This window comes from Mesoplodon mirus, assembly GCF_964341445.2.
Source record: "Mesoplodon mirus genome assembly, chromosome: 7".
In the NCBI taxonomy this organism is placed as follows: domain Eukaryota; kingdom Metazoa; phylum Chordata; class Mammalia; order Artiodactyla; family Ziphiidae; genus Mesoplodon; species Mesoplodon mirus.
The window spans coordinates 13,899,199-13,921,934 of NC_138983.1; the positions used below are offsets into that span (position 1 = coordinate 13,899,199).

The window sequence follows — 22,736 nt, forward strand, 5'->3', positions numbered from 1 at the left end:
AGCCTCACCCCTGGGGCTGTTTCTGTTTCTGAAAAACAGGCCTAGTCAGTGTAATCTGGACTCAGTTATTATGATAACAAAAATTAAGTCACTGTCAGGACTGCTCCAGGGTGGATCAGGATCAAACCAGACTCTCTAATCAGAACTAATCTGCACTCCTAGCTCTAGGTGGAGACCTAATTATTCTCTGTCCCAACATTCTGCATGCAGCTTGATGTGAAATTACCACAGTCTATACAGTTAATTGCACTCAGACAGTAACAACAGCTGGCTACTCTACCCCATGCGTTCTCCGATGAAGAATATCCATGCCCCAATGGCTTCATCTAAACCATTTCTCTCCCCTCTTCAAGCAAGAAAGGGGCCCAGTGGCTACTGCTACTAGCTCTGCCCTTGGTGCTGAATCACAGTCTCCCACTTATATTCTGGTCCCTGGATTCGAATTAGTAATACAGTATACACAGATGAGGCCTTGTCCTTCTTTATCTTACAGAGATTAAGAATTAGATGCAGAAATAAGTGTTCCTGCAAGGAAAGGAAGAGGTGCTCAGAGGAATTTCTAAGCCATAGTCCAAAAATTAGAAAAAGCTTACTTGTCTTAACTGTTATTTATTTCCTGATGGGTCTCCATACACTCCTCTAAATAAAATGTTTCACTCCGTGACAAGGTTACTTTCAGTGCTTCCAGTGTTCCACCTCTGTGCTCCACATGTAGCCACACTAAGACCTTGTTCACTCTACACACAGAGAGAATCCCATTACACTACACACACCCTCACTCTCTTCTTTGCTGCTGCGTGCACTCCCATACGTACAACGTACACACTCCCTGTATGCTTAAGGCTCTATTTGATTTAGATGAGAAGCTCTATCTTTTTTCTCTCCTACTTATTAAAAAAAAAAAACTATTTACAACACCTCTCAAATCCTCAGAATACTTCTCCCTCCTTTCTCTCGCTCCCAATAGAGGACCTGCAGGTAATAGGATTCAGTTTTGTCTCCATAGCAACTCTGGCTCTGGCACTATTTATAGCAGAGCCACAGCCCCTCCCCTGCTTGGGGACCGCACAGTGCTATCAGCTAGCTGCTACTCCAGAGTTGGCCAATGACCATAATAATTCATTCTCCTTGAATCTGGAGACACCTCTTCCACTGATGGCACCTACTAATTGTTAGGTTATCTTCTCCCCATGTGCCTTTAGTTTGCACTGTGTCTTAATTCTGGATTTTGATAGAGGTAGCTCCTTTCTACACAACGAAAACGAAGTTCCCAAGCTTGCAAAATAACTCATTTCTAGGCAACACTACCACCCCAAAAGCCCTCTGGGCCTCTCCACTGCTACGGACTCATAAGCATACTGCAGAACGTGAGGCACTGCAGTATGAACTGTTAGGGAGCAGGGTTCAGCTCCTCCCAAGCAGAATGAGAAGGGGGGGGGACACACAGAAATGAAAATGGGAGATGGGTAAAAGCCTAATTCATTCTCTAAAGAATTATATGGAAAATGCCTAGGGAGAGCCAAAGTATCTTAAAATAAAACAGAATTTACAGGACCAGAGCTCAAGGCTAAGCCTTGAAATCTATGTTTACGTTGAAAACCAGGAGCCCTTTCCAAATAAAAATCTCAAAGATCACACCTGAAGCATCTTCTAATATGTTAGGCATCAGGCCTCTATCCTTGGTGGGATCCCAGCCCCCTCTCCACTGAGAATCACCTGATAAAACTGAAATCATTATCATGCACTACAGTGCTCACCTCCCTCCAAAGCCACAAGGACCCAGAGATCTTGTGACTATTCTAGCCACTAGTGATAGGATGGATTTTTAGTCTCAATTTATATCTCATCAACAGCCACTGCCTTTGGTTTTTCAGATTGCAGAGACAACCAAGGCTTTTCTTCCCATTCTCTCCCCCTCCCCTCCTCACGAAGACTCTAAATTCTCTCGCATTACCTATAACTCACACTCTGTCTTCACATCCACCCACTCTGCCTCTTGCCTCAGCTACATTTACTAACGTATAGCTCCTCGTTCCTAGCCCCTATATTCCAAAGGCATCAAGCTCAAAACGCATACCTATCTGCTGAAGTTCTACACAACTATCATCCACTCCATCCACAGACCTTTAAATTATCTATGTCTTTTCAGCTTACAAATGGCCACATTAACCAACCCTTTGGATTTGCCCCTCATTTTGGGCAGGATGTCATAGTAAAACCACAGGAACCAGACAGCGATATGACATCTTTGCTGACGTGAGCACAACAGGAGGCTCTCTCCCCTCCACCGCCTCCCCAGGCAGTGACCTTGCAAGCGCATCAGCACAGACTGGTCCAGCGTGGGGAAAAATAAGAGTAAAGAGGCAAGCAATAAGCAGGGCTGGGGAAGAGGGGAGAGCAGAAACAGGAGGACGAATTTAGAGGTGCACGAGGATGGGGAGGGAAGCAGTTGCAGGAAAAACTGAACGGTGTCTCCACTCTCCAACAAGCCAATTTTGAAACACCAAATTAAAACAAAAAAAATTTTTTTAAAGAACCAAACGTGCTTTTCAAACCCTAACCAAAAATAAGGCGCGCGGGTGCGCGCACACACGCACATACACACGCACACACACGCGCCATGTGGTTAGCACGGCTCGGGCCCCCGAGCTGGACAGCGCTGGCCGCCCCCTCACCTGCTGGACAGTTCTCCCACGCCCCCGCCCCCGCCCCGGAACCAGGACCGCCCGCCAGCCCCGCAGGAATCTCGCCCTGCAGCCGCGAGCTGCGCCTAGGCTCGCAGCCCGAAGCCCCTCGGCGGCCCGGACGCCCCCACCTCTAGCCCCACCCTCTTCCCTACGGACCCCTGCTGTCTCTCTCGAGACCCTGCACCCCCTCACACTCCTTTAGGGCCTCCTTAGAGGCCCCTTCGCCCTACAGCCCCTGTTTCCTCCCAGAGTCCGTTTCTCCCGGGGAGCCTCGTCCCAAACACCCTTCCGGGGCCCCCAGCGGCCCAGACCCTCCTACCTCCCGAGCCTCGGGGGACCGGCCGGGTTCAGCCAGACGTCCCCCGGCAGCCGAGCGTCAGTCGCTCCTCGGCGCGGGCACCGCTCGGAGCGCACGCCAGTTCCGCGTCTGCACCGTGGGCCGTGTACCACTCCGACTCGGTGAAGGAGGGGGAGGCTGAGGGCCCAGGGGCCGGACCATTCACCCCCGGGGGGACAGGGCTGCACCAAGCCGAGCGCTGCAGGGTGGAGCCGGACCTCGGGAGAGAGACAGCTAAGCACACACCTATGCTTGTGGGAGTGGGAACGCGATGGGGAGCGCTGGGCCAGCCCAGCGCCTCTACGTGACAAGGGGAGGACCCAAAGGAATACTTTTTGTTTGGGTTGCGCAAACATTTTAATTCGACACGGAAATAGAGCCCATTTCGATGAACTGCCGATGAAGCTGGAAGCGACGTCTCAAGATAAGCTGCCCTAGGACTTTCTCACCGTTCCCCTCACCTCATCTCCTTCCCCCGCTCGCGCTTTGGAAGTGCCCAGCCGCGTGGGCAGGAAAGCCGGCGGCCGCGGCGGTGGAGCCTACCAATTCAGGGGCGGCGGGGGGACTTGAGGCCGGAAGGCGCGGCCGCGGCAGATCCTCCACTCGGTGCGCTCCAAGGCAGGGGGCGTGAGCGGTGCCGCGGTGCGCGCTGGGAGAGGGAGTCCAGCCATTCCGCGAGGCTAAACCCGGGACACAGCAGCCTCCCCCTGGCCTCAGGGGACTTTCCTCGCTGTCCCACAGGGCCTGCGGGCCAAGAGGAGGGATTGTTGTACCTTCTTAAGTATCAATGGAAAAACCAAGGCATTATACCCGCGCGCACGAACACAGGTGCACGACTGAGGCGTTAGTTCCGAAAATCCAACACCCCCTCCCTCACAGAAAGGCAACACGATCCCACCGGGATCACGGAAGGGGGGCAAGGGCGCGTCCCAGCCTCAGCACTTCATTGACCCTTACATCGCAATGGGACTGGTAAAAGGAGGTCCCCACTCACTGCCAAGGCTGTCACTTGTGACTTGTTTCCCTCCTCTGAGTCTGGAAACGGACCCGCAAGGACACAAGCTTCCCTCCTGTGTTGTCGGGGCCCACCCCCATTCCAGAAATTGGTTTCTCTCATTCTGAATTCATTTTGGCCTTCCTGTACAAACAGTGCCAGGCCTATCGGTGAGGCAGCCCGGAGGCATTTATGGCCAAGCCGCAGAGTGACAGTGGAGAATTTATCTTGGGGCCCTGTGGGTAAAACAGGAAGTGGTAGAGGCAGGATGTGCAGGGCCCTGGAGAACCTTGTGCAAAGTGGCCCCCAGGTTCATCCATTGGGCCCGGTTAGTACAGTCTTCACATGGAGCACCGTTTTAGCAGGATCCCTACTACCCAGCAGCCACAAAACTCCCAACCCTTTGACTCTCCTTTAATGCCACTTGAGGATCTCCTTTGCCCAGCCCTCAGGAATGTCTGTCCTTCTCAGCCGGTTCCACCTCTAGGAGGCAGCCACCAGCCTCAGCCATCCAGCTCAGAAAACAGAAGATACAGGGGAAGATCGGTCACTCGTGCACATCCCAGATCTCAGAGAGCAGCGGGGGAAGCTTTTTATCCTGCAGGCGCAGTGCAAACACTTGCTCTGAATGGACACTGCTCAGTGTCCGGAGGTTCACCAGTTTCATTAGCATCCGTGGGAACATGAGTCGGTCCTGGGAAAGAAGGACAAGTATAGCCTTTGTCTCTCCCCAGGGAAGGGGGGCAAGGGTGGGGGTTTGTGGGAGAGGTAGAGAATTGCCTGCACGATGTAGTCAGGGAGGGATTCTTGAAGGGAAAGCACATGTGTCAGGGGATGAGCCTGTGGAGAGGAGAAAGAGGGCACAGTGGGGAGACTCACATGGGGGTGGTGGATGGAGACGTAGGCATGCAGGGCCTCCACATATGTGTGTTGCAGCCTCTCTACCTGGAGCTGGTCCTGCACGTTGGGCCGGTCTATAGGTCACCAACAGAGTTGAGTAGCAGGTCTGGCCAGGGTCTCATTTCCATACCCCAAATCATAACCAAAAAATAGGGACATGCCCTACCCAACCTCTCCCATCCCAAAGTAACACAACAAGGGCCTCCACCCCCACGGTTCTTGCCCTATGGGGCCTGCAGCCCTCTTTGGTGTGAGTCTCTTGCTCGTTTACCCTCTTGCCCCTCCTCCACACCTGCAGAGAAGATGCTGATGGCAATGAGCAAGGCAAACTCAGCATCATTTAGTTGCAGCTCATTCATGGCTCTGGAGAACTCAAAGATGGGGTTGATGAACTCCACCTGCAGCCCTGGGGAGGAAGAAGAGAGGCTGGGTTGTGTGGCATGGGCAGCACTGCTCCACTGAGGAGACTACCAGGGACTCAGTACGAAGTCTCCAGGGCTCTGCTGTATAACCTCGGGTACGTTTCTTAGCCTCTCGAAGCCTCATCTGTGAGGCGGGAATCATATCTGAACTTATAAAACTGTTGTGAGGGTTAAATGATAAAGCATACAGACCACTTTGCGCTACACCCAGCATACAGAATGTGCTGAATTAAATGACAATAATTCTGTTAGAATTCTTCTTAGAATGCTTGAGGGCCCCACATTACTAGAAATAGAAGCAACCCTTATGTTTGTTTATAAAAAGACTGCTTCACTGGCAATTGGCCTTACTTATTTGAATACTAGCAATACGTTTCTTGTTTCACATCACAGGGGAAACAAAGCAATGTGGTTGAGGGTGTGGACTCTGGTGTCAGACTCCCTGGGTTTGAGTCCTAGCTCTACCATTTACTAGGCTTGAGTAAGTTATTTAAGCTCTCTGGGCCTTGGTTTTCCCATCTCTAGAATGGAGATAATAATAGCACCTACCTCATAATGGGTCCTTAGAATAACGAGTGGCACATATGGTAACTCCACGTAAGTGTTTGTTAAATAAATAATAAATTTTAAAAATAGAACCAGCCTTCTTACTGAGGAGACCGAAGTTCAACAAACCATGACCTGAAGTGGTGACATCTAAAGAACACTTCTCCCAAACACACTGTCGAAGTCTGCCCACCCCACGCCATCCCCTAGTTTTCTCAGATGTCTTTTAGCAACCATCTGCTAACTTTTCCATTCCAGGCTTCTTGATTAGTCACTTCCTGTGCTTTCACCCCGATGTTTATCAAGTGTGTGTTGATCCATTTAATGGACAAGCCCCATTTAGAAAGCATTTCTTGGTGAGGTGTCCAGCCTTGAATTGTGCTGAAGAGCCCCTTCATACAGAGAGGACGAGCAAGTTCTAGAGTTACGCCCCCTGTGAGGGTCGGCTACTGCTCGCTGAGTGGACGCCCCCAGTGTGATCGATTCACATCGTTAGTCACCCACGCGAGCGGCATGTGGTAGTGGAAGTAAAGGAGGAGGGAGACCTGCCCAAAGAGGAGCCCTGTCTCTTCTCCCCGCACTGAAAAAGTGAGAAATGAAAAACAAACATCATGACATAAAAACCGCTTATATAAATGAATCTATAAATAGATACAGATTCAGACAGCACAAGTCCGCAAGTGCTGAAGGAACACGCAGACATGAGAACAGGGAAGAGTTCAGAAAGGAGGATGTTATGAAGGAGAAGGCCGTGGTTAACAAGGACTGGGGTAATAACCAGCTGGGGAAAAGGTGATTGGGTAGAGAAAGGGGGCAGGGCTGGGCTTTTAAAGCTGGAAAAAGTCATTACATCACTCCTATTAGGTGCCTGTACATTCAGGCAGCACACGGGGCACTACAGAAGGCAAGAGGGGTCAACACAGCCCTGCCGGACCCTATAGTGAAGGGAGGCCTACCTAGAAAGCTCACTGGGTGGCCTGTGATGGGACGAGAGCTGGCCTGAGTCACCGGAAGCCTCTGTGAGCTCTGCGCTGGAAACCAGTATTCTCCAAACCCGAGAATGGAGTCAGCATCAGCCGTATTTTACAGACCCACTCACTCAGGTGTTAAACCACCAAGTCTCTTGTTCAGCCTCAGTCCTGTCCCTCCGAAACACCTTCCACCTTCCATCCTTTCCCAGCCCTCCTCCCACAACACAAACCAGCCATTGAATATGAGGAAACCAAAACTGCTTAGCCTGCAAGCAAATGTCAGATAGAGAACAGCATCGTGAACTAATTCGTGGAGAAAGTACTCCAAGATACGCCAAGATGGGGATAGAAGTGTTCACTCTTATCCTAAAACTGCCTCATCTGGGCACATCTGCCATGTTTTAATGCCAATTCCATGGCTACTCAGAAAGCACAGCTGAAGAGGAGGAAATCAGTCCACATGATCCAAAAGAGCACATCTGAGAAAGATTTTTCAATTTTGACTACTAAAAGGCTTGGTGAGGTTTTCAAGGTTTTTTTCCTAGCTGTAAAGTCTTTTCTTCAAGCAAAATATTATGCAGAAGCACAATATATAAACGCAGATTTAAAGGGAGTTTCTGCTTTGGCTGAAGTTAGGGTGAAGGGTGTTTTTCCTCGAAGGTGACGCTTCCATGGAAACCCCCCTCAGGTTCCTGGGAACACAGTTTGAGAACCACTGGCCTAATGCAACAGAGGACAGGAATCTATCCGGGGCAGTTAAGGGAGACCGATCAGCATTCCAACATTCTGTCTTGGAAAAACAAGTGGATCCTTCCCTTTGTAGCCACTCAAACCCTGGGCCTGTAGCTCTGTAGTCACTATGGGCCCCATGACAAAATGCATCTGTTCATCCAACCCAGTCCCTTTGTGATCTCAGTTCTCACCTGCTTTGGCAAAGTCTTCCCGGTTATAACTGAAATCCTTGAGGAAGGTGATACTCTCACTCCCAGGGTTGTACCTCCGAGATGTCTCCAGAAGCATCACCTGCACACAAATATTGGGCTGGTCTCGGCCCAGGGCACCTTCAAGGGAAGGTCGAGCCCCTCATCCCTACTTCCCAGTGCATGTGGCTTCCCAGCTAGCTGGCTGGGGGCCCCTCCCACAGACATCCGGCTCTGGTCCTCCCTTCACCCTCGGCCTTGCCAGCCACCTCAATTGCAGAGGTCTTCAGGAGGGCAATCTGGTCCTCCCGGCTGAGCTGCAGGAAGCCCGGCAGCTGTTTGGCAAAATCAACGATCTCCTGCACAGAGACAATGGCCAGCTCCGTGAAGTGGGCAAAGCGTTGCTGACGGGCCTCCCGACTCTGGGGATCTGGTGCCATGGGCCAAGGCTACCCCGAAAAGCAAGGAGGAAAGAAACAAACCACTCTGAGTCAGGCATCAAGAAGCCAGCTGGTGCTCTGGGCACAGCGACCTCTCCCCGGGCCCCTCAGGTACCGTGACTCGAAGCCGGTCGGAGAAGGAACGTCTGTTACACTGCTGCTGGGCAGCCACCAGCTTCTCAATCATGCCCAGCTGCTCCGGGCTGAGCTGGGGCAGGACTTGGGGCGGAGAGGAAGCCCTCGGGGGCAGGGATGTGGCCTGAGCCTGTTCCTCCTCTTGCCGCTTCAGTTTCTTCAGACGGATCTGTTCTTCTGACAGAACACCTGAGAACAGAGCCAGACGTGAGGAGGGGAGAAGAGGGGGAGACAGGAAGTGGGGATGGGGCAGAGGCGTAGTTTGAGGCTCCAGAAAAGCAGAGAGTTAGGTAAAGACAAGGAAGAGATTTTAATCCACACTTAGGGACCGTGTAGCAAGGCCCATAGGCTCAGCTGCCTTTCTGCACCCAGACGCTGGCACCCAGACATGCCCTCTTCCCCATTGGCCTAACCACCCCCCTCCCCCAGCTCTAGTCCCCAGACACTCACACTCCTCCCGCATGCCGGCCTGGCGGCATTTGCGAAGGCGGCACTCCTGGCACTTGCGACGCATGTAGGTGTCCATGGGGCAGTGGCCCCCACTGTGGCAGACGTAGCGCGCCCCTTTGATGACACTGCGGCGGAAGAATCCCTTGCAGCCCTCGCAGCTCAGCACGTTGTAGTGGAAGCCGGAAGCCTTGTCCCCACACACACTGCACAGCTCATTCCCCAGCATTTTGGGGGCTGGCCCCTTTTTCCGCTTTTGTGGACGAAGCTCTGGGTACAGGAAAGAGCCTTAATGTTCTTCTTCAGGGAGAAGGCTAGGTGCCCAGCTGGCCACTGCCCTGAGCACTCAGTGACCTTCATTTACTTCACTGTACAAAGTCTATTCTAGTCTCTCTATTCTAAGAAAGTAGCTCTCGTAGGCAAAGTGCTCTTATGTCCTAGGTACTGTCTGAGCCCTTTATATGCACTGATCCTTACAACCCTAAGAGACAGGTACTCTTGTTATTTCCATTTTACAAATAAGGAAACTGAGGCTCAGAAGGGCCTAAGAAACAAAATTTACACTCAGATCACTAGGGTCTAGTTGACTCCAAAGCCTTTGGACTTAACCATGATCTTATAAGGTAAAGAGCCCTGAAGTTACCCCTCCCGGATCCAGGGAGCCCTTACCTCCTCCAAATCCAGCAGCTCCTCACCTGTGGACTCTGGAGGGGCCTCCACCTTGGGGAGCAGGGTTGTGGGCTCTGCTGCCTCCAGCCCCACCCTCGAAGTGCCCCCAGCAGATTGGGGTGTGCTACATTCCTCCCTGAGGATACAGCTGCTGCTTCCCAGAGGCTGGCTGCTTGCATCTTGTGCATCTGGCTCCCACAGCTCCACTGCACAGTCTGAACCCCGAAAGAGAGGCACAAGGGGGTCTCAGGTCCCCAGCATTCTCCTGGGAAACTGCAAACTTATCTCCACCCATAGAGGGCAGTAAAACGTCGGCTCCGGCTTTGGGACCCTGCGATTTGTGTGGGCGCTAGGGCTAATCACTTGTAGTCCCCTGCACCTCAATACCTTAAATAAGGATGTTAACCTTTGTCCCCTTGCAGGGCTGAAGTGCATCCATCTCAGAGATCAGATAGAACTCTTGAAAGCCAAGCTGGATAAGCATTGGACATGCCAAGCCTCCCCAGCAGCAAGCCCGGATTGAGAAGGACGGACGGGTATCTGCAAGGGCCAGGCACCAGAACCAGGGCAGAGACAGTCTGGGCAGAGGAGGCAAGCAACACCAAGAGCAGCTCTGGACTGCTCTGCAGGGAGGGGCAGATGGTAGGTAGTGAAGGAGGCTGATTCCCGCGGGAGGAGAGGAGTTGGGGCCTGGGCTCAGGGGAGAGGGCTGGAGTGAAGAAGCTTACCAGGAGAAACATCAGGCACAGGGGCCTCCAGCCACGAAGACATCTCTTCCTGGAGCCCTGGACATTACCAAGGGACTGTCCTGCAGGAATGATCCAGGTTACACTCTTCCCAAACTGGGTTCCCTCCCCTCCTGATCCTGCTTTTTATCTGTACTCGCATACCAGCTAACATTTACTTGCCATATATGTGTCCGCCTGTGCTAAGGCTTTCCATGCCTTCCTCACAATATCCCTATGAGGTCAGGGCTATTCTCGAGCCCGATTTACAGATGAGGAAACTGGGGTTCAAAGACATTAAGAAAATAGCCTATGGGCACACAGTTAGGCAGTGGTAGAGCCAAGACTCCAACTCTGGTCTCTCTGACATCGAAGTCTGAGTTCTTGGCTACCATGCCACCTTTTCTCCCCAGGACCCCCTCCAGGCCATCAGGGGATGTTTGGGCACAACTGCCCGGCTCCGGTCAGAGCCCCTTCCCACTCACTCCAGCACTGGGGACCGCCAAAGTTGGGCAGAACCAGGACATGTGACCGAGGCTCCCTCCACCCAGTGAAACACACTGCTGGTTAGACAGCCTCACTCCTGCCACCTCCCAGGGTCCCAAGACAAAACTCTTGCCTCCAGAAGTCACCCCAATTCACATACAGGACCTCCTGCCCCTGACCCTCTCAGAAGTTATCCTGGGACATAAACAGAATGCTGTCGCTGTCCGAGCTTCCGTCCCCATCATCCTTTTCACTTCTCCCCAGAGACCCCTTTCTAAATGCACAGGACACCCCGCCGCCCCCGCCCCCGCCCCCACCCGACCCGCGCCCCAGACACACAGGCAGAGCCCCAGGCCAGCGCTGAAGAGCAGACCCACCGAGTACCCAGGCCGCCAGACTCTGGCTGGGGCAGTCTCTGGAGCCCCCTTGCTGGGAGAGGAGGATGGTGCAGTCCCTGGTCCACAGGCCTCAGCGGCCGGGGAGCCGGAGCGGAGCAAGAGAGGGGCCGGGAGCCGGGAGCCGACCGACCGAACCCCTGGTCTCCTGCCCCCGCCCACGGGCCGCTTCCCCACCGCGCTGACTCCGCCCCCTGCCGGCCGGGCACCCCCTCGGCCCGGCACCACCCCCGGCCCCTACCCCCTACCCCCAAGCCCGAAGGCCGCATTTTCCTGCAGGTCTGCCCGGTTCTCCCCTTCCTCTCCTCACCCTGGCGGCTCTGAGCTGCTCTTACAGGCACCTCCCAGGCGCCCCCACCCCACTCCCGGCAGCCTCCAGAGTCGTTTCCTCCCTTCCACAGACACCTCGCGGAGCAAAGGTCCCGGGCCGGAATTGCGACACCGAGCCCCAGCTTGCTTTCCCGGCCTCCCTCCTCCTCCTGTACCTCTGGAAAGGGGCCAAGAAGCTCTCCCCACTAGCCCCAGGCCTCAGCGAAGCTGATAGAACTACAGGGGTGGAGACAGGCAGGTTCTGGGCCTTCCAGGGAGTCTCTGAACGTGGGTGCCCTGCGGAGGCCAGAGAAGGGAGGAGGCCGGAGCGGGGGCGGGGGGTGGTGGCGGTGGAAAGAAGTCGCTACAGCAGTGGATGGTCTGGGACGGGAGACAGCAGATCTGGGTGCCAGTCCAGGATGGACCTGAGAGGGTATGCAGGTACCCTCATCTGGGGAAGGGTTCCGTCAGAAGTGAGGGCAGCCTCTGTCCAGCATCTACTGAGACTGTAGCCGTGCCTTCTCGCCTGAACATGAGGTCCATCCCTGAAGGTAGACACCTCGTTTTACTGATTTTATCTCCCCTGAAACAGGGCCTGCCATAAAGTAGAAACAGAGTAGGTGCTGTGGTTCTGTTTGTGGAATGAATAAGTAAACAAGAAAAATAGTATCATCCTCTTCTATACTTGTTGGCTCTAGTCAATTTCATCATTGCTTTAGTGCTTGGGCTCTGAGCTCAGATTTTGGGTTCAAATCCAGGCCTTGCCTCTGCCTCTTATTTGCTGTGTGATCTTGATTAAGCAAGTTACTTAATGTCTCTGAACCTCTGCTTCTCTATCTTTAAAACAGGTATGATAATAATGGTTTTTGCCACATAAGGTTGTCGTGAGAATAAACAATGTATCGGAGCACACAGTAAGAGTACTAGAAATGGAAGCAGTAATTAAACTCCCGATCCTTTCAGCTATGGGTCTTACCATCGCCTTGAATCTGTACACTGTTAACCTTCCTGTGCTTATTTCCATATACAAACCCCTCACTATCTCTTCTGGTCCTTAGAGCAGCCCCAGGAGGGAGGGAGGGTACAATAACACTGAGCTCATGGGAGAGTCTTTTCCAAGACCACACACAGTCAGTAGCCAAGCTGGGATCAGAATCCAGATGTCCTCACTCAGGTCCCTGTCCTCTTTCTTTCTCCTGTGTCAGAGTCCAGGATACTCATCTTGTTGCCTCTCAGGTCTGCTGGACGAGTGAAGTGAGATGGACGAAGCTGGGGCTGGTGGGCTGCAGTGGGAGAGGCAAGGGGCCCTGGGGATGCTTCAGTCCAGATGTGGGAGGCAAGGAGCTGAGGTTACTGCTGGTTGTTCCCCCCCTGCCCCACTCCCAGTTTCCTGCTCACAGGCTCTTCCTGTTTTGCTGTGAAGTCCAGTTCCCATGGGCTCCACATGAAAGCACAGAAGGACAGGGGGCCAGGGCAGGCGGCCAGAGGCACTGAGACAGAGATGAACAGGACACCAGGGAAGAGGAGAAGAGAGGGAGTAGGGAAAGGGTGGACATGGGGTGTGGGGGAACAGGACGGGAGAAGGACAGGGAAAACAGAAATAGAAAGGAGCCTGGTGAAAGATGGGAGGAAGCACAGGGTGGGGCAGGAGGAACAGGCGGAGGTTAGGGAGCAAAACTTGAGAAGACAGCAGGCTGGATGGTGTTGCAAAATCCGTCCATGTATTCATTTTCACATTTCAGAAAAGCCCCTCTGACACCCCCATCTCAAAGTTCTGCCTCCAGCTTTTGCTCTTGTTCCCTCTCATCACAAGGTCATCCCCTCACAAGGCCCCCACCCTGGTCCGGGCATCTCTGAGTCATGAGCACAAGGCTCTCCATTCCTCTTGCTTATGTTCCCTCCCTGATTTTCACAAGGCCCCAGCTGTCCTGGGAAAGTCAAAACCAGGGACCATAGTCCCTGGGAAACTAGAACTGTCCTGTCTCAGCACCCATATCATCGCTCCAGCTCCCTCCTCCACCTTTCTGCATCCCCAGAAGCTCCAGCACAGAGGCAGAGTCAGCGATGTCACTGAAACACTTGGTTCAAGGAACTTGGGATGGAACATTGGTCTGGGGTCTGATGCTCTATCTTCTGGGAGTTGGGAGAAGACCCATTCACTCCTGATCCTCAGCTCCCTCTCCTGACACCCTAGTCTCCCCACAGGCGAGGACCCAGCACTGCACACAAGCCGCATCGGGAGTCCTCTGACCCAGGCTAGAGCCAGTTGCTGAACAAGCAGGTTAGGGCGCCATCTCCCCCACACAAGGGATTCAGCCTCAGCCTAATCTCAAGTAAGGGAGGAGGAAGCATTACTGCCAGAGTTACCCCTTCAGGTTACGGGGGTTCAGGAGCCTCCCCCGCATGAAGATGGGAAGGGAGAGCAAAAGGGGTGAAGACCCAAACCTGTTGGTGGTATCTCCACAACGCTTCTAGAGATTAATGACTGGGACTTCTTCTCCAAACCAGGGCAAGTAGTCAGGTGATCTGCAGTGGGAATCACATGTCTCACTTTGCCAGACACCCCCCCGGCCCCCCACTGTGCAGTCCCACCAGCCCACTGGAAGTGTTAGGTGCAAAGCCTCCCAGCCCCATGGGGCCTTTCCTATGTTTTCTTGGCTCCTAGAAGAGGCAACATGCCTGGGAACTCCTTTTAGGGTCTTCCAGGTCACACTCATGACCCCCAGAACCTCCAGAGGCTTCTCCTTGCAGCAAAGGGAATCTTGAAGCAAAGATAGGAGCGTTCACCAGCCCACAGTTATATGCAGTACTGGATGTCACTCCCATGAGGCAGACCACAAGGTACAGTTGGCAGGGATGGACTGGGGCAATGGCTTCTTGCTGCCTCCATCACCATTCTAGAAGGCTGCAAAGTGTGGGGGTCATCTTGCCTGCTGCTCAAGTGACTCCTCCCCAGCCTCCCAATCACAGGAGAGAGAAGAACCCAGGAATTCCTTCTTCCCAGGTCTATGAAGTTCAGAGATGATACAGACAGCAGAAAGAAGAAAAGTAACATTTATTAGGCCCTACTACATACATTTATCTTCACGTGTATTATTTTATTTCTCCTCATATATAATCCTAGAAGAGAATACTAGCAAGGGGTCAAATATCAAATTTGAATACAAGTATAGCTGACTCAAAAGCTCAAAACTCAAACAAAAAATGCCCACCTCACCCCATTACACAAAACTGCCCTCCCAGATAGGAAAAACAGTCCACTCACCTGGATCTAGGTTTGCTTCTGCCAACACAGGGTACAGCAGTGGTTCCCAAACCTGGCCTCATTTTCAGAGATTCTGATTTATTGGTCTGACGTACGCCCATGTATCCATCTATCTAACTATCCATCTACACATCTATTCTTTTTGCATCTGTAGTTAGGAACCAAGGTGTGGGGACCACAGAATCATCTGGCAGAAAACATGCAGAAGCTGGGGGTCAAGAAACCAGGGCTCAGCTCTTGGCTCTCCCATGTACTTGTGGTGTAATCCTTACCCTTCCTGGGTTTATTTCTCACCATAAAAAGTGAAATAGGGGCTTCCCTGGTGGTGCAGTGGTTGAGAGTCCGCCTGCCGATGCAGGGGACACGGGTTCATGCCCTGGTCTGGGAGGATCCCACATGCCGCGGAGCGGCTGGGCCCGTGAGCCATGGCCGCTGAGCCTGCACGTCCAGAGCCTGTGCTCCGCAACAGGAGAGGCCACAACAGTGAGAGGCCCGCGTACCGCAAAAAAAAAAAAAAAAAAAAAGTGAAATAATATCTTCTCCATCAATCCTTCCTACATCGGATGCTTGCAGGCACAACGAATATAGAAATAGTTGAACAAGTGGGAAGAAAAGCAAACAATGAATTTAAGGGATTTTTGTTCTACTTGCTAAAATTTAATAAGCCCGGGATTTACATTCTGAAATCACAATGGTCTGGCTAGTTTGCAAGGAGAGTAAGGGGCATATTAAAACAAAAGACTCAAAAAGTCCCACTAATATGCAGAATTTTGCCAATTAGCCATGTCCCATTCAACCCCACCAAGGTGAAAAGGTTTCCTTTGCTAGAAATCTCTTAATTGAAAGTATGTGGGGGCCACTGAATATAGTTAAGCAATGCAGCTTGAGTAGCCTGTGAGAAATAAACCACTTTAAGGGCTATTTGACTAGAAATCAGAAAACTTGAGTTTTAATCCATTCTCCTAAACTGTGTGACCTTGGACAAGTCACTTCCTCTCTCTGGGTTTGTTTTCTTATCTGTGAATTAAGGGGACTAGGTTAGATCAAGGATTCAGAGGTGCTGATTTATGAAGCCTATGAATGGTCTTCATGAACCTCTTGGGATTGTATGCAAAATTCCATTTGTGTGTGTGGACATTTTTCTGGAGGAGAGGGGACTAAATTTTCATCTGATTCATAAAGGGGCCTGTAACGAAGAAGTACAATTCTGCAGCTCATGGAAGGAAAACCACATTCACAGAAAGACAGACAAAATGAAAAGGCAGAGGACTTTGTACCAGATGATAGAACAAGATAAAAGGCTAGAAAAACAACTAAATGAAGTGGAGATAGGCAACCTTCCAGAAAAAGAATTCAGAATAATGATAGTGAAGATGATCCAGGACCTTGGAAAAAGAATGGAGGCAAAGATCAAGAAGATGCAAGGGGGCTTCCCTGGTGGCGCAGTGGTTGAGAGTCCGCCTGCCGATGCAGGGGACGCGGGTTCGTGCCCCTGTCCGGGAGGATCCCACATGCCGCGGAGCGGCTGGGCCCGTGAGCCATGGCCGCTGGGCCTGCGCGTCCAGAGCCTGTGCTCCGCAACGGGAGAGGCCACAACAGTGAGAGGCCCGCGTAATGCAAAAAAAAAAAAAAGAGAAGATGCAAGAAATGTCTAACAAAGAACTAGAAGAATTAAAGAACAAACACCTAGAAGAATTAAGGAACAAACAAATAGAGATGAACAATACAATAACTGAAATGAAAAATATACTAGAGGGAATCAATAGCAGAATAACTGAGGCAGAGAACAGATAAGTGACCTGGAAGACAGAATGGTGGAATTCACTGCCATGGAACAGAATAAAGAAAAAAGACTGAGAAGAAATAAAGACAGCCTAAGAGACTTCTGGGACAACATTAAATGCAACAACATTCGCATTATAGGGGTCCCAGAAGAAGAAGAGAGAGAGAAAGGACTTGAGAAAATATTTGAAGAGATTATAGTAGAAGACTTCCCTAACTTGGGAAAGGAAATAGCCACCCAAGTCCAGGAAGCACAGAGAGTCCCAGGCACGATGAACCCAAGGAGAAACATGCTGAGACACACAGTAATCAAACTGACAAAAATTAAAAGACAAAGAAAAATTATTGAAAGTGACAAAGGAAAAAACAACAAAATAACATACAAGGGAACTCCCATAAGGTTAACACCTGATTTCTCAGCAGAAACTCTACAAGCCAGAAGGGAGTGGCACGAAATATTTAAAGTTGATGAAAGGGAAGAATCTACAACCAAGATTACCCTACCAGGCACGGATCTCATTCAGATTCAAAGGAGAAATCAACAGCTTTACAGACAAGCAAAAGCTAAGAGAATTCAGCACCACCAAACCAGCTCTACAACAAACGCTAAAGGAACTTCTGTAAGTGCGAAACACAAGAAAAGAAAAGGACCTACAAAAACAAACCCAAAACAATTAAGAAAATGGTAATAGGAACATACATATCAATAATTACCTTAAACGTGAATGGGTTAAATGCTCCAACCAAAAGACACAGGCTTGCTGAATGGATACAAAAACAAGACCCATCTATATGCTGTCTACAAGAGACCCACTTCAGACCTAGGGACACATACAGACTGAAACTGAGGGGATGGAAAAAGATATTCCATGCAAATGGGAATCAAAAGAAAGCTGGAGTAGCAATACTCCTATCAGATAAAATAGACTTTAAAATAAAGAATGTTACAAGAGACAAGGAAGGACACTACATAATGATCAAGGGATCAATCCAAGAAGAAGATATAACAATTATAAATATATACACACCCAACATAGGAGCACCTCAGTACATAAGGCAACTGCTAACATCTATAAAAGAGGAAATCGACAGTAACACAATAATAGTGGGGGACTTTAACACCTCACTTACACCAATGGACAGGTCTTCCAATCAGACAATTAATAAGGAAACACAAGATTTAACTGACACAATACACCAGAGAGATTTAATTGATATTTATAGGACATTCCATCCAAAAACAGCAGACTACACTTTCTTCTCAAGTGCACACAGAACATTCTCCAGGATAGATCACATCTTGGGTCACAAATCAGGCCTCAGTAAATTTAAGAAAATTGAAATCATATCAAGCATCTTTTCTGACCACAACGCTATGAGATTAGAAATCAATTACAGGGAAAAAAACGTAAAAAACACAAACACATGGAAGCTAAACAATACGTTACTAAATAACCAAGAGATCAGTGAAGAAATCAAAGAGGAAATCAAAAATTACCTAGAGACAAATCACAACGAAAACACGATGATTCAAAACCTATGGGATGCAGCAAAAGCAGTTCTAAGAGGGAAGTTTATAGCTATACAATCCTACCTCAAGAAACAAGAAAAATCTCAAATAAACAATCTAAACTTACACCTAAATGAACTACAGAAAGAAGAACAAACAAAACCCAAAGTTAGTAGAAGGAAAGAAATCATAAAGGTAAGAGCAGAAATAAATGAAATAAAACAAAGAAAATAGCAAAGATCAATAAAACTAAAAGCTGGTTCTTTGAGAAGATAAACAAAATTGATAAACCTTTAGCCAGACTCATCAAGAAAAAGAGAGGACTCAAATCAATAAAATTAGAAATGAAAAAGGAGAAGTTACAAGAGAAGCAACTCTATGCCAATAAAATGGACAACCTGGAAGAAATGGTCAAATTCTTAGAAAGGTATAACCTTCCAAGACTGAACCAGGAAGAAATAGAAAATATGAACAGACCAATCACAAGTAATGAAATTGAAGCTGTGATTAAAAATCTTCCAACAAACAAAAGTCCAGGATCAGATGGCTTCACAGGCGAATTCTATCAAACATTTAGAGAAGAGCTAACACCCATCCTTCTCAAACTCTTCCAAAAATTTGCAGAGGAAGGAACACTCCCAAACTCATTCTATGAGGCCACCATCACCCTGATACCAAAACCGGACAAAGATACTACAAAAAAAGAAAATTACAGACCAATATCACTGATGAATATAGATGCAAAAATCCTCAACAAAATACTAGCAAACAGAATCCAACAGCACATTAAAAGGATCATACACCATGATCAAGTGGGATTTATCCCAGGGATGCAAGGATTCTTCAATATATGCAAATCAATCAATGTGATACACCATATTAACAAATTAAAGAATAAAAACCATATGATCATCTCAGTACATGCAGAAAAAGCTTTTGACAAAATTCAAACACCCATTTATGATAAAAACTCTCCAGAAAGTGGGCATAGAGGGAGGCTACCTCAACATAATAAAGGCCATATACAACAAACCCACAGCAAACATCATTCTCAATGGTGAAAAACTGAAAGCATTTCCTCTAAGATCAGGAACAAGACAAGGATGTCCACTCTCACCACTATTATTCAACATAGTTTTGGAAGTCCTAGCCATGGCAATCAGAGAAGAAAAAGAAATAAAAGGAATACAAATTGGAAAAAAAGAAGTAAAACTGTCACTGTTGTCAGATGACATGATAATATACTTAGAGAATCCTGAAGATGCCACCAGAATACTAGAGCTAATCAATGAATTTGGTAAAGTTGCAGGATACAAAATTAATGCACAGAAATCTCTTGCATTCCTATACACTAACAATGAAAGATCATAAAGAGAAATTAAGGAAACAATCTCATTCACCATTGCAACGAAAAGAATAAAATACCTAGGAATAAACCTACCTAAGGAGGTAAAAGACCTGTATGCAGAAAACTGTAAGACACTGATGAAAGAAATGAAAGATGACACCAACAGATGGAGAGATACACCATGTCCTTGGATTGGAAGAATCAATATTGTGCAAATGACTATACTACACAAAGCAATCTACAGATTCAATGCAATCCCTATCAATTTACCAGTGGCATTTTTTACAGAACTAGAACAAAAAATCTTAAAATTTGTATGGAGACACAAAAGACCCCAAATAGCCAAAGCAGTCTTGAGGTAAAAAAACGGAGCTGGAGGAATCAGGCTCCCTGATTTCAGACTATACTACAAAGCTACAGTAATCAAGACAATATGATACTGGCACAAAAACAGAAATAGAGATCAATGGAAAAGTATAGAAAGCCCAGAGATAAACCCACGCACCTACAGTCAACTTATCTATGACAAAGGAGGCAAGGATATACAATGGAGAAAAGACAGTCTCTTCAATAGGTGGTGCTAGGAAATCTGGACAGCTACATGTAAAAGAATGAAATTAGAACATTCCCTAACACCATACACAAAAATAAACTCAAAATGGATTAGAGACCTAAATGTAAGACTGGACACTATAAAACTCTTAGAGGAAAACATAGGAGGAACACTCTTTGACATAAATCACAGCAAGATCTTTTTTGATCCACCTCCTAGAGAAATGGAAATAAAAACAAAAATAAACAAATGGGACCCAATGAAACTTAAAATCTTTTGCAAAGCAAAGGAAACTACAAATGACAAAAAGACAACCCTCAGAATGGGAGAAAATATTTGCAAACGAAGCAACGTACAAAGGATTAATCTCCAAAATATATAAACAGCTTATGCAGCTCAATATTAAAAAAACAAACAACCCAATCAAAAAATGGGCAGAAGACCTCAATAGACATTTCTCCAAAGAAGACATACAGATGGCCAAGAAGCACATGAAAAGCTGCTCAACATCACTAATTATTAGAGAAATGCAAATCAAAACTACAATGAGGTGGGCTTCCCTGGTGACGCAGTGGTTGAGAGTCCGCCTGCCGATGCAGGGGACACGGGTTTGTGCCCCGGTCCAGGAAGATCCCACATGCCGTGGAGCGGCTAGGCCCGTGAGCCATGACCGCTGAGCCTGTGCCTCTGGAGCCTGTGCTCTGCAACGGGAGAGTCCACAACAGTGGGAGGCCTGTGTACCGCAAAAAAAAAAAAAAAAAAAAAAATGGGCAGAAGACCTCAATAGACATTTCTCCAAAGAAGACATACAGATGGCCAAGAAGCACATGAAAAGCTGCTCAACATCACTAATTATTAGAGAAATGCAAATCAAAACTACAATGAGGTGGGCTTCCCTGGTGACGCAGTGGTTGAGAGTCCGCCTGCCGATGCAGGGGATACAGGTTCGTGCCCTGGTCTGGGAAGATCCCACATGCCGTGGAGCGGCTGGGCCTGTGAGCCATGGCCGCTGAGCCTGTGCGTCCGGTGCCTGTGCTCCACAATGGGAGAGGCCACAGCAGTGAGAGGCCCGCGTACCGAAAAAAAAAAAAAAAAAAACTACAATGAGGTACCACCTCATACCAGTTAGAATGGGCATCATCAGAAAATCTACAAACAACAAACGCTGGAGAGGGAGTGGAGAAAAGGGAACCTCCTGCACTGTTGGTAGGAATGTAAATTGATACAGCCACTATGGAGAACAGTATGGAGGTTCCTTAAAAAACTACAAATAGAATTACCATATGACACAGCAATCCCACTACTGGGAATATACCCAGAGAAAACCATAGTTCAAAAAGACACATGCACCCCAATGTTCATTGCAGCACTATATTTACAATAGCCAGGTCACGGAAGCAACCTAAATGCCCATCAACAGATGAATGGATAAAGATGTGGTACATATATACAATGGAATATTACTCAGCCATAAAAAGGAACGAAATTGGGCCATTTGTAGAGACGTGGATGGATCTAGAGACTGTCATACAGAGTGAAGCCAGAAAGAGAAAAACAAGTATCGTCTATTAACACATATGTGCAACCCAGAAAAATGGTAGATGAACCGGTTTGCAGGGCAGAAATAGAGACACAGATGTAGAGAACAAACGTATGGACACCAAGGGGGGAAAGTGGTGGTGGTGGGGTGGTGATGGTGTGATGAATTGGGAGATTGGGATTGACATATACACTAATATAGATAAAATAGATAACTAATAAGAACCTGCTGTATAAAAAGTAAATAAAATTCAGAAAAAAAGGGGGGGGGGACTTGTGACCAAATAAGGCTAACTTTTTGACTACCTAGTCTTCAGCTCTCAATTTCTATTCACTTCTCCATAACAATTCTGGAAGTAATGTTTAGATCCTGAGATATATATAAATAATTCAATCTGGAGTCCTGGGGCAAGATACTGACCCTGCTTTCTTCCATATATTCTGATTACGTTTTATTTCTCCAGTGATCTGAGGTGATTTGCTACTAGGGGGCAGATCTGAATCAAAGCATCCCAAGGGCCTATGATCTGACCTCCTGGAGCTGTGAGTCCCTCCAAGCTGGTCACAAAGCCCTGAAGCCAACTGGCTGCACCTGTATCCTAATGGTCAGTGCCAAGAGGGCCTCTCTGATTCTGTGGAAATCCCACCTACTCCCACCGTATATACTCCTTCCCCTTACCCCTATATATCTCCCCACTGGTCTGAAATTTCTCCCCTACGGATTCACTGCTTTGGTTTTGCAAAGTCTGAACATCCTGTGCAACCCAACTCCTTTGAGAAGAGGCATGACATCTTGATTCTAATTAACTAAAACTTGGAAGTGGACGGGTGGGAGGACAGGGAAAGGACTGGAAGGGGGAGTGAGAGGAGTCCTGAAGCTTTGCTCAGGAAATGAGCATTGGCTACACTGGGATCAAACTCAGGGACACAGGGAGTCCAAAGGGCTGTTTACACGCTGTGCCCTACACCCCAAACAAGACTTCTTCCGGGGAAGAGAGCCAGGGCCAAGGCTCAAATTCCACGCGAAGGAAGGGGTGTGGAGAAAGGCGCCCTATACCACCCCTCGCCCCAATTCTGCACCCGCTCTCGCTCTAGGTCAGGCCCGGCAGCACCCCGGCCCGAGGGGGTCGCTTGCTGTGCCGGCCACGGTCCGGCCCAATACAAGAGCCACCTTGGTACTGGGTCTCCGCGGGCAGAGGCAAAACCCACGCTCAGTGTTCTCTTTACCAAGACGGGGTCTTCAAGCCCTTTCTGCAGGGCGAGGTCGCGCTACATTCCCACGCTTCTCCGCCACGGCGGGATCGCGAACCTCCTACAGGAATTCCCTACCGGATTCCTCCCCCCACCGTCCCTGCC

General features: G+C 49.0%; 2 protein-coding genes across 47 annotated transcripts in view; both read right to left on the minus strand.

Moving 5' to 3' along the window:
* MADD (MAP kinase activating death domain) overlaps nt 1–4,276 on the minus strand; it is a 40,879-nt gene extending 36,603 nt beyond the window's left edge. For all 37 annotated transcript variants that reach the window (XM_082628573.1, XM_082628581.1, XM_082628567.1 and 34 more), the window contains exon 1: nt 3,007–4,276. The gene's annotated coding sequence lies outside the window, so the exon portion shown is untranslated. The remainder of the gene's footprint in view (nt 1–3,006) is intronic.
* A 140-nt stretch (nt 4,277–4,416) lies between these two features.
* On the minus strand, nt 4,417–22,697 carry NR1H3 (nuclear receptor subfamily 1 group H member 3). Of its 10 annotated transcripts, none has more exons than XM_082628596.1 (10): nt 22,608–22,697; nt 10,197–10,276; nt 9,495–9,683; nt 8,803–9,069; nt 8,333–8,541; nt 8,047–8,226; nt 7,781–7,880; nt 5,211–5,324; nt 4,898–4,992; nt 4,417–4,712 (listed from the first exon to the last, which is right to left on the minus strand). In XM_082628596.1, the coding sequence occupies exons 2-10, from the start codon at nt 10,237–10,239 to the stop codon at nt 4,566–4,568; spliced, it is 1,344 nt and encodes a 447-aa protein (XP_082484722.1). In that variant the 5' UTR covers nt 10,240–10,276; nt 22,608–22,697; the 3' UTR covers nt 4,417–4,565. The 10 variants fall into 10 exon arrangements, with proteins under 10 accessions (XP_082484722.1, XP_082484723.1, XP_082484721.1 ...); XM_082628597.1 differs by lacking the exon at nt 22,608–22,697 and adding an exon at nt 11,560–11,645; XM_082628595.1 differs by lacking the exon at nt 22,608–22,697 and adding an exon at nt 11,385–11,406.
* Between the last annotated feature and the right edge of the window lie 39 nt (nt 22,698–22,736).

Bases quoted from the DNA above. Each gene is read 5' to 3' on its own strand.
- NR1H3 (XM_082628596.1), bottom strand. From the start codon at position 10,239: ATGTCTTCGTGGCTGGAGGCCCCTGTGCCTGATGTTTCTCCTG. The intron at 9,684-10,196 runs GTAAGCTTCTTC...TTCGGGGTTCAG, and splicing joins TGTGCCTGATGTTTCTCCTG to ACTGTGCAGTGGAGCTGTGG. The intron at 9,070-9,494 runs GTGAGGAGCTGC...TCCTGTACCCAG, and splicing joins GGCCCCTCCAGAGTCCACAG to AGCTTCGTCCACAAAAGCGG.